This window comes from Monodon monoceros, unplaced genomic scaffold (genome assembly GCF_005190385.1).
Source record: "Monodon monoceros isolate NGI ecotype Baffin Bay Population unplaced genomic scaffold, NGI_Narwhal_1 Super_Scaffold_13, whole genome shotgun sequence".
Taxonomy (NCBI): domain Eukaryota; kingdom Metazoa; phylum Chordata; class Mammalia; order Artiodactyla; family Monodontidae; genus Monodon; species Monodon monoceros.
In genome coordinates, this window is record NW_021703769.1 from 81,363,968 (window position 1) to 81,374,858 (window position 10,891).

At 53.0% G+C, this 10,891-nt stretch overlaps 1 protein-coding gene across 2 annotated transcripts in view; it reads right to left on the reverse strand.

Moving 5' to 3' along the window:
- BRI3 (brain protein I3) overlaps positions 1-10,210 on the reverse strand; it is an 18,987-nt gene extending 8,777 nt beyond the window's left edge. Inside the window, exons 1-3 of one of the 2 annotated variants that reach the window (XM_029219392.1) lie at positions 9,969-10,210; positions 9,043-9,208; positions 7,331-7,422 (exon numbers count right to left, since the gene is read on the reverse strand). In XM_029219392.1, coding sequence (XP_029075225.1) covers positions 7,331-7,422; positions 9,043-9,103 — 153 coding nt within the window. In that variant the 5' untranslated portion in view covers positions 9,104-9,208; positions 9,969-10,210. The other variant, XM_029219393.1, reaches the window with a different exon arrangement.
- Between the last annotated feature and the right edge of the window lie 681 nt (positions 10,211-10,891).

A 10,891-nucleotide genomic window follows, 5' to 3' on the forward strand; every position in this document is an offset into this window, starting at 1 on the left:
GGCGGCGGCGGCGGCGGCGGCGGCGGCGGCGGCGGGGCTGGGGCCCCTGGAGGCGGGTGCCGCGGGCTTCCCCCCGCGCCTCCCCCCGCCGGTCACAAGACCCGGGTCACGTGGCGCGGCTCCCGCGGGGGGGTGGGGCGGGGCCGGCGGCGTCTTAAAGGAGCCGCGCCCGCTCTCAGCCGCCCCGCGGGCCTCCAGTCCGGGCGTCCCCACCCGACATCCGCGACCCCAGACCTCAGACAGCGAGGAGAGCCCCCGCCCCCACGCCGACCCAGAGACGCCGCACTAGGGGCGTGACCTTATGGCCTGTAGACCTGTCCGTCCCGGCGCTCCTGGCCCGCTGGGCCTCGGGGGCCCGAGCCCACCCACCACTGAGGACTGAGGCCTGGGGGGCAGGGGCGGCCCGGAGGAGGTGCTTGGCCGGGCGAGTCCCCAGGCCGCCCCCTGGTTGTCACCGCCCCGGACAGAGGGGCCGGGGCCTCCGCATTCTGAGCGACCCTGTGAATCGTGCCTGCTCGTGCTCAGTTGGTGTTCAATTCCTCGGTTTTCTTTTTGACAAACTAAATTCGGTAACTTATAGGGGTTGTGGCCACTAATTACAAATTAACTCCCCTGTTGGGAACAAACCCTAAATATCGGGCACCGCTGTGTGGCAGGTTCTGTCCCACTGTTGCTCCTCGGTTCCGGTAATCTTCACGGCAACCCAAGGAAGTACTGACCCCTGGTCCACAGTCCTGAGACGGCTCAGAAGAGGGGAGTGACCTAGACTGTACCACCAAGGCCGCTCAGTCCCACTACCTCACGGAAGCACTATGTCACATGCTAAGAGCTTAATGGTTTTGTAATAAAACTTTAAACAAACAGATGTGTGAGCTTCAGGCCCTGACACCCTGTAGCTCCCCTGCACCCCTCCCGGGCCTTTTGCAGCGTTTGGGGTTTCCCAGCCTTTCTCACGTGACCCACACTTTGATCTAGCTCGGGGACAACTCTCAGACCCCGCCTCATTTTTAACTTTTCTTAAGAGACCATCGAGATTCTTTATCGCAAGTGTAGCCCAACAATCCAGTGGGAAGGGAGGAGGGGCGGCCGGGTAAGGGCCTGGCTGGCACTGGTGGGGGAGAGCCAGGTCCAGAATGTAGGCTGGCCCCGAGTGGCCAAGGACTTCCGGCCAGCAGAGGTCCTGCCTACGGTGGGGAGGCCCTGCACTCCAAGGGGCAGCTGTGAGCTCTGACCAACCACAGGGTGAGAGCAGCCAAAATCAAGACCGCCCCCCCCCGCCCTAGGGAAAACTGGGGCACGACCCCAAGCCTCACCAAGGAGCGAGGAAAAGTGGGTTCACGGCAGGCCTCCTAAGGTTCGTCAGCTGTGGACACTCCTGCGGGACGCCCATCCTTCCCCGCCTACCCCTCAGCCTTTCCTATCAGACTCAAGTTGGCAGATGTCTCTTCAATTTCATGGTTAATTTTCCCTTCCTCAAGTGTCTGTGTTTACAGATCAAACTCCGAAAAATCCATAGCCTCAGGCTCCCTTCTCGTCTAATAATAGATTTTCGCCCCCAGCAGTACCCCCCAGCTTGGAAATGTCTCAGTGAATGACAGGATGTGGGACTTCCCAACAAAGCAGGCCCCTCCCTGTCATTCCTTCATTGAGCCGAGGGTGACCGGCTCTCCAAGCTTCCCCCAAGCAAGGCCTGAGGGGAACAAAGATACCTTGGCCACTGAAAAGGAGCGGTCCAGTAGGAAGCCTCACTACAGCAGTGCAGCAAGGGAGGCTTGAAGGGGGAGAGTTAGAGGTGCCTCTGAACCCTGGGTGCCCCGGGAGTGCCCCCACCTGAAAGTATGGCCAGCAGTGACTGGTCCCGAGGGACCAGGGGACGAGCATTCCAGGCAGAGTGAACTGCGGTCCCAGAGAGCAGCAGCCCACTACCTGCCGAGACTCTAGGTCACCTGGTGCGGCCGGAGCCCTGGGAGGGGGCTGAACCGCTGGGAGTTTAACAGAGAAGTAGGAGCGTCAGATCTCCTATTAGAAAAATGACTTTGGTAGCAGCGTGAAGGGTGAGAGGCGCAGGGGGATCAAGAGGAGGGACAGCTGCAGGGACAGGGAGGAGAGGCCAGGTGCGTGAGGTGGAGAGCCCGCTAAGGCCTGGCGACCGCCTGGCTGGATATGGGAGACTCAGGATGCTCGGGTCTCTGGCTCAGGTGACAGTGGTGCCAGGACCTGGATGCGGATCGGGAGGAGCCAACAGGAGGGGACGGGTTGGGTTGGGAGGCTGAGCGGCCCGGGTGGACCCAGAACGCGCACATCCTGAAACAACACCTAACCAAAAGAAAGCGTATGCATCCGCGAAGCACTAGTCTTCGGATAAAGACCTGCGCCGTCTCAGTGGCAGTTCACCCACAAGTATTTTGGAGCAGACACTCTGCCCCAGGAGGCAACAAAACTGGCGACATCCTGCCTTGTGGAGCTGACACTCCAACAGGGTGGGGCCGGTGCTGCAGAGTCGCTGGGGGGGGGGGGGGGGGGGGGGGGGGGGGGGGGGGTGCAGAATGAGCAGGTCAAGGGCATAGGGAGTGAGGCAGGCAAGGCGGTGCAGTGAGTGGTGTGTGATTTTACTTTGCTGTTCAGAGAGGCTGGTCCAGTAGGTGGGCAGAGTCTGGAAGGAGGTCAGAGAGCCAGCCTTGAGGAGGCCGGAAGGACCAGCTGTTGTGTATTTGCCAGTTTGCTGGTGTTTTAAGGGAAAGGGGAAGTAACAGCACAGTTTGTAAGTTGTTGGGAACAACTGGATGCAGACGAGGGGGGTGTGGGAGAAAGAGGGGGGGGAGGAGGAAAAAGGGTGTGGGGTCCTTGGCAGAGTCCCAGACGAGCCACTCACAGAAGCAGGAGAAAGTGGAGCATGTGGGCACTCGGGCAGGTGGGCAGGAGGAGGGAGGGGACGCTGGCTTCTGATTGCTTCTGTTTTCTATATGAAACAGGAAGCAAGTCCAGCCTCCGAGAGTAACCTCACCTCCAAGCTACTTCCTATCTCAGTTCATCCTTGGGGCCATCCTGAGAAGTAGTCACCAACATCCCCCAATCGCTTGACGAGGAAACCCAGGCACACAGAGGTTCCGTGACTTTTCCGCCATCTCCCGGCCACAGAAGGTGGATCTCTGGATCCCAGATCCAGCACAGATGACCCTAACGATCCCGGCACGTGGCCTCCATGACAAATGCATGAGAGGAAAGCCAGCCACTGTGTGCTAATTTTAACAGAAACACTTTCTTCTTGAAGAAGGCTTGGAAACATACCTTCCTCAGTGCGTATTTTTCAGGTCTCTGAAATCCTCCTCCCAATCCACTTTTATATCATGCATACATTAACAAAAGAATTTTTTTAGCATTGCCAGTTCCACAGAAACGAGAATATGATTTTAACTGCTATCCGTACATGTTTTCGCTGGGAGCACTCAGCAGGGGACCTTGTCGGGTAGGGGACGTGCTGGCCCCTGGCCAGGGAAGGTGCCACTGTCCTCCAGACCTTGACTGTCACCAAGGACTGTCCTCAGGTATAGCCAAAGGAAACCAAAACCGGGACTCCGCCCTTTCTGCCAGGCTTTGAGAATTGCAGATAACCCGTCACATGGGCTGCTTGCGCATCTGAGAAGCTAGCACCTCACGTGGCTGGGATTGTGGCAAAAATAAAGTAAAATTTTTAAAAAGGAAGCAAATATCATTTCCAAATTCAAGGCTGTAACTGATTACAAGTGCCTGGCTTGGAGAAAGCCCTTGCCAAATATTTGCTAAATGTTTATCTTAGATGAACACCGAGTTTTACGTTTGATGGCAAGCCTTACACTTCTACCAGGAAAATCTTTCTAAATATTTTAGAAATTAAGCACAGATGTTTTTACACAACACAAACGACAATTTCATGCAAATCACAAGGTCAGTCCTATCGCAAGTAAAATACACGGGCAGACCTCGTTTTAGTGCACCTTGCTTTACTGCACTTTGCAGACCTGCATTTTTTACAAGTTGAAGGCCCGTGGGAAGTCCGTCGGCGCCACTTTTCCAACAGCATTTGCTCACTTCATGTCTCCGTGGTACATTTTGGTAGTTGTCCCAACATTTCAAGCGTTTTCATTGTTATTATCTCTGGGATGGTGATCTGTGCTCAGTGATCTTTGGTGTCACTGCTACGACTCACCGAAGGCTAAGGGGATTAGGATTTTTTATCAATAAATTATTTTTTAATTAAGGTATGCACATTTTTTTTAGACCTAATGCTGTTGCACACTTAACAGTGTGCCGTAAACATAACTTTTCTATGCACTGGGAAAAGAAAAAAATTGTGTGACCCGCTTTATTGCGGTGGTCTGGAACCAAACCCAAAATACCTCCGAGGTCTGCCTGGATGTTTTACTATATTTAAGTCCATACTACGCCCTTCAGTCTCTAAGAGGTGGTCCTCACTGCATAATCCTGCCCAGTAGAGCACACTTACTTGTGCAATGAAACACAGAAGCATCTCCTTAAGTCAACATTTTCTAGCAATTCTCACAAGAACAGAGAGAAAGTTCTGAATAGAACGTTTCTAGCTAAATAAGTTACCAAGCAGCTGTCCTCAAAACCTCTGAAAACACTGCAGTATCAATAGATGTCAGTGATGTATCTGGACTAACGATGAGCTAAAACACAAAAGTCCACACATTTATGGCAACCACGGGCAAGATGAACTGAACGCCTTTTTCATCCGCCACATTCAGAGTAACAGAACAGGGTGCTTCTCCAGGACTTCTTGACTGAGGGCAGGGGGAGTCCAAGAAAACTTCAGCCACATTTGGATGCTGACACGGCATGTGGTCCCCATCCTGACGGTTCTACAAACTCCCTGTGTGACTTGGACAAGTCACTTCACCTCTGGGAGCCAGGCTTTCTTACACGAAGATATCCACCATCCTTTCAGAAATACAACAACGTCTCTTCTGTGGGGGGCAGTTTTACCCCATCACCTTCCAGAATGACAGAATCGCCAATTCTAAATGGAACTTCGAGAGAGAAACCAATGTGTATCCCGCTCCTGCTATGTGTTGGACGCTGTAGGGACTCATACTTCGTTATCAAGGCCGTGATACTCAGGTATCACCCCCAACTTGGAGGAAAGAGGCCACCTCCCCACTGAGCTGGGTCCACTGAACCCCTTGTAACTTATCTCTGCATCCCCAGTGCCTGGAACGTAGTAGGTGCTCAATGAATGTCTAACGGAACTCAGGGTCACTTGCCCAGGTGAGGGTTCAAACCTACGTCCTTCTGCCTCCAGACTGAGCTCCGGCCCAGAGACTGTGAGGTGTGTCCCCCACCCCACCCCCACCCCCGCTTCAGGCTAGAAATAGGTCTGGACCATTCCAGGCCATTCCTGGTTTTATAAAATCAAGAGTTAAGGAGAGACACTCGTTAAGACGATGACCGCTCTTTGGGACTCACTCGGTGTTTTGTGATTACAGAGTATCATTCAGGGGAAATGATGGACCGCTCAAATTTTCTACCCTCTGCCAGGCATCAGTGAAAGTTACTCAGCTTTACAGCAAGTACTTCCCTTTGAAATCTGCCGCCAAGTGGACTCGTTACCATTTACCAGAGCACTGAAGTTGGTGACAGCAGACATCTTCTTTGGTTGGGGGCAAGCGAATGACCACTCCCAAGCTGAGGGGAGAGGCCACTTCCTTAGGTCAGGGCGGGACCTCTGTGGGTCACCCATCCGCCTCCCCTCATCGTCAGTCATTTTTAAGGGGCCCTGCGGGGCCTGGGAGAGTCTTGGTCTCCTGCTCTCTCGGTCATTAGTCTATTCTGCCACATACCTCAGTTTTCCTGTAGGCCGCAGAGGGAAGCAGAAGAAACCATGTCGTCATGGGGCCCTGGCTTTGTAAAACAAGCGGCCCGGAAGACTGCAGAGGGCAGGGGTCCTCAGGAAGGAGAGGCCGCCTCTGCCCCGTACCCTCCTCTGGCCAGGCCCACCCTGGGTCCCCTCTCCAGCCCTGTTCGGTGGCTCCTACCTGCTCCCTGCACGGTGGACATGGCTGGCTTCAGTGAGATGCCCCTGGGCGGTGGGCGGGAGCCTGAGGACGGGAGCCAGGAAGAGTTCGCTTACGCTCCAGCAGGTGGGCAGGGGCCGTCATGAATGGGTGATGGAGAAGGCCACGGGGGCAGGGCCATCACCGGAAGGGCCGGGCCTCCGGGGGGACAGAATGCTGGCTCACAATCCAAGATTCTCAGGTTCTGAGCCTGGAGTCCCGCCACTAGGAAGAGGCTCGAGGTGCCACCAACCAGATTTCACCTCTGGGAGCTGGGAGGGTTTGGTGAGAAGCCCGTTTAAGAGCACTGCCCAGGGGATCCTTGATGAAAACCATGACTTATGGTCTGTAGGGGCGGGAGAGCCACTCAGGTGACAAAATGTGACCGGCACCAAAGACAAAGGCCCAGCGTCAGGGTGTTTCCTGTGTCCCTAGAAAGTGTCAGCAGGGACTGGAGTGGTGGGGAATGTTGACACGAATAACCCATGAAATTCCAGGAGCCAGGCCCCCCTCAAGTGGGGCCACTGTTCATTCGTCTGCTTTCACGGGTTCCTCCCTTTACTTTCTGAGGACAAGTTCCTTCTGCAGTTTTGACAAAGACCCAAGGAAAGGGGAGTGGTGTCGTGCACCTCCGCCAGGAGGAGGGGGTACCCGGGGTCTGTGCGGGGAGCCGGTGGGAGGACCCCGGAGGCGTGCACTCTGTTCAGGGCATGTCCTGTGCTCCCTGGGCTGCCCGTACTTTCAGCTGCTGCAGGTGGAAAGCGGTAACAGGTGTGCTGTGTGGGAGGGTTCCCATATGCTTACCACGAACCGCCTTGCCCAAGGAACCCGTTGGCAAACTGAGCTGTTACCTGCAGTTCACATCCTTACAGCAAGCAGAGCTGGGTGCTGTAGCGTAAGTTTTGGTCTTTGGCGCTACCCACTACGTAACCCTTACCCCTTTCATTTAGGAGGAGTGGCCTTTAGTGGAAACAGGTCTCCTTCCTGTCTTCCTACCTGTAGCCTGTTGGAGGTGTAATCGTGTGGTCTTTCTTTTAAAGGCGACACAGCCTGCTTTTCCATCTCAGGGCTGCGGGTCCTGGCCTCTGTCACCTGCAGGCCTCCCATCTCTCCAGGCGCCGCTCACACCATGCCTGAGAGCCTCCACGCTCAGCACGCAGGCGCCAGGAGGCCGGGCCGTCTGGGGTCCGCTACTCCGTCTCCTTAGCCTGCTAAGGAGGAGCCCCCTCGTGACTCAGTTTCCTCAACAGTAAAATGAGGCATTAATAGCATGTACTCACCCGACCTTTGTGAGAGGTCCAGGACACGGCACGCGGCACCAAGTGAGCAACCATCAGCCAAGTGTGGTTACTGCCTCTGAGCACTGGGGCCCCTGCACAGGGCAGCGGCACATCAGGCACTGACATTCGGTGGGACCTGACCGTCCCCCTGCTGCCCCCCACCCAGCAATCCTGGTGGATGGTGTGGAGTGGATCTTGTCATCTTTCCTGTCAGTTACATGCATATGTAATAGACTAGGGTTGCCTTTTCCCCACGTGGGGACATGTTCTGTCTTGTTGTGTAGTTTGTTTTTTCCACTTGGAGATCTTTGCTCCTCCTCCGAGATACCCATGATCTCTGTCCTCTGTCTGATCGATATATGTCCCTGCTTGTCGGAAGGCCAGGTCCCCCAACTGGGATTCCATACCCAGATCCCTTTCACTTGCTGCTGGGGTTCCCAATTGTCCCAGGAGCATCCACACTCCCTGCACTTTGTTTAATGCTCAATGTAACTCTCATGTCCAATGAACCAAATTTTACACATCTTTCTCTGTTTTGCACATCTAAACAACGATTACAAATACATTGAAGTAATTCTCTTAAACAATGTAACCTGTAGTTATAAATATGGCATGGTTGATTCTTTCGAATATTGCAAACACCTCAGACAGCAAATAAAGCTTATATTAACGTGATGACTACAAAACCAATTTCTTACTCCAAATATCAACATCATGGATTTAACTAATCTCTTCGTTATTTCCTTTATTTTTTTTTCAAATACCTTTTTTGGGTTACAGCTATCTTTACTTTGATATTCTTCCAGGATTGACGGCCCCAGAGAAGAAGAATACCATCTCTAATCAGCCGAGTTAAGGCATTTTGGTTATAGATGGAGTAATTCCTGGATAGGGCTGGATCTAGATGGTTCTTCCCAAGGCCATCAGTTGAAAGTTGCTGTTTATAAGTAAATGCCATTTGCTACATCAATCAGATTTGAAAGCTCAAACCCTTCGCATAGGTTTTAATTCTTTGCTGCCCTGTGTTTCCCCTAAAACGATGCATTTGTAAAGTCTCGCTTGGTAATACAGTATTACGTAATCCATCTTTGGGTTTTTCTGATCAACTAACCTGGTCCTGTCATTATGAATTAGTGACTTATCTGTTAGCATTATTAAAGAGTTATGTGTGTCTTATTAGTATTGCATTAAAATTAGCAAGGCCATCTAGAAATTCCATCGCCCAGAAATGAAGGGTTGAATCTTCATGGTTAAGTTTTCTCTTCAGGACACCTGGGGAGTGCAGATCTGGGAACACCCTGCTGAGCCTGCCCGTTACCTGGCTTCCGTGTGTGAGTGCTGGGGCAGACCCCTCCTGGCTCTCATGAGCGACCACCAGTGTGGACACTTCCTGCTTTTTGGGAGCCACTAGCTTTGTCCCTTGGTCCATGCATTTACCAGTTTCTACTTACACAGACAGAAACAAATACCCAGCATCACTTTATAATCGGGGTGGGGCAGGGGGTGGACAGCATACCTATACATTAGCAGCCGCCCACTGTGTTAGTTTTCTGTGCTATACAAGAGAGGACCACAGGTTTAGCAGCTGAAAACAATGCCCATTAATTATCTCACAGTCTCCGTGGGCCAGGAGTCTGGGCTCAGCTCAGCTGGTCTTCTGCTCAGGGTCTCACAAGGCTGCTGTCAAGGGGTCAATCGGGCTGCATTCTTACCTGGAGGTCTCAGTGAGGAGAATCCGCTGCCAGGCCCATGCAAGGTGTTTACAGGATTCATTTCCTCACAGCTGATGACTGAGGGTCCTGGCTTCTTGTTGGCTGCCCTGGGATCTAGAAGCTGCCCCCGGTCCCCGGAGGCTGTTCACAGCCTGGCTGTTTGCTTCTGCAAGGCCAGCAGGAGAGAAATTTCCTAGCCTCTCTTCAAAGGGCTTTTCCCTAATTAAGCCAAGCTCAACCAGGATAATCTTCATTTTGATTAACTCAGAATCAACTGACTGGGCACCTTAATCACACCTGCAAAATCCCTTTCCCTTTGCAGCGTTCTGCCAGCTAGAAGGATGTCACGGGTCAGCCCCCATTCAAGGGAGGGGGCTATATGGGGGGCTGAGATCTCGGGGGCCACTCTCTCCCATCTTCTGCAGTTACAACTACCTTTGTGCACACATCATAGTAGCGGTTCCCTCTGGAGTTTCACTATGAGCTTGTGGCTTTGCCGCAGACCCAGAGGCCGTCTCCCTCAAGGTGTCCTGTGCTGGGTCTCCTGCCACCTGGCCTGCCTGCTGGTCCCGGGCCTTTGCACTTGACGTTCCCTCTGTCCACTTCCCTCTCCCCTGAGGGAGCCACATCCTCGTTCCTTTACTGTATTCCAGCCTCTGCTAAACTGTCGACCCATCAGAGAAATCAGAAAACCACTGAGAGAGGCAGCAGTGTAGGGGTCAGGAGCCAGGCTCTGAAGGGTGAACCCCAGCTGCCTCTGGACCCACCATGTGACCTCCCACCCTGAGCCCGAGGGTCGTCCTTGGTTAAGTGCGGACGGGGGTCTGGGCTCTCATAGACCCCTGGCCCACATACACAGTTATCCAACTGACTCCTTTCTACCTGGGATGAAAGTGGCTCCTTGTGTGGGTTCAGGGCAAGCTCACCTGCCTTCCTGGTGGTCAGAGGCCCTGGTTGGGGATCCCATGCTGCTCCTGGCCCCTTGCTGGTCCTTTCCACTTTCTGGAGGAGTTTCCTTTATGAAGTTTCCCTTAATTTGACTTCCTTCGGATCAGGAGACATTTATCTTAGGGGACCTATGGAAGCCTCTCGATACCTAAATCAGATTCATCCTCTCTCTCCACGACCTGCTGCCCCGCCTCTCACCGTTCACTAGTATTTGGCAAGTACTTACCATGATGCCCAAAGAACTACACCAGGCAGTGAAGTAGCTTGTCAAACAATCCCGAAACTCGCATTCCTAAAGCTTCCTTTAATAGATGAGCTTTATCACTTGGGGAGAAAGAGGCGTGACCATAACTGTAAAACATAAATTGGAAAAGAGATTTCACACAGAGTACTTGACCCCTAAAATATATACTTGGAAATACAATGGGGGACCAGAAAGAGGAATTCGGGAAATTTACATCTAAGGCATTCACGGTAGCAGTAAGATCCAGATGGTGTTTTAGGAAGGTAGGCAGCAAGCTCTTTAGACCAGGAGCCTGGAGTTTTTCCTCTCTGCACCTGCACACTTATTGGCTTTAAAGTAACTGAAGAGCTGCTGCTGGGACTTATTCTTGTGAAGGGACCTCAGGAGCTTCCTGCAAGTGGTCTCCAGTCCAGGCAGTGTGAGCTCTCTGTTCATGTGGGATCTGAGACCAGCAACCATGCAAGGGGGTGAGAATGCTGCCACTGGTGACCAGTGTTCACCACCTGTCCCATCCCCCGGGTCCAAAGCAAGATGGAAGGGACAGTAAAATTCATGTACATAGCCCTGGGCATCAGTCTCAGCCCTGCCACTGAATGGGTCTACAGGACGACTGTTTTTTTTTTATATATATAAATTTATTTATTTATTTTTGGCTGT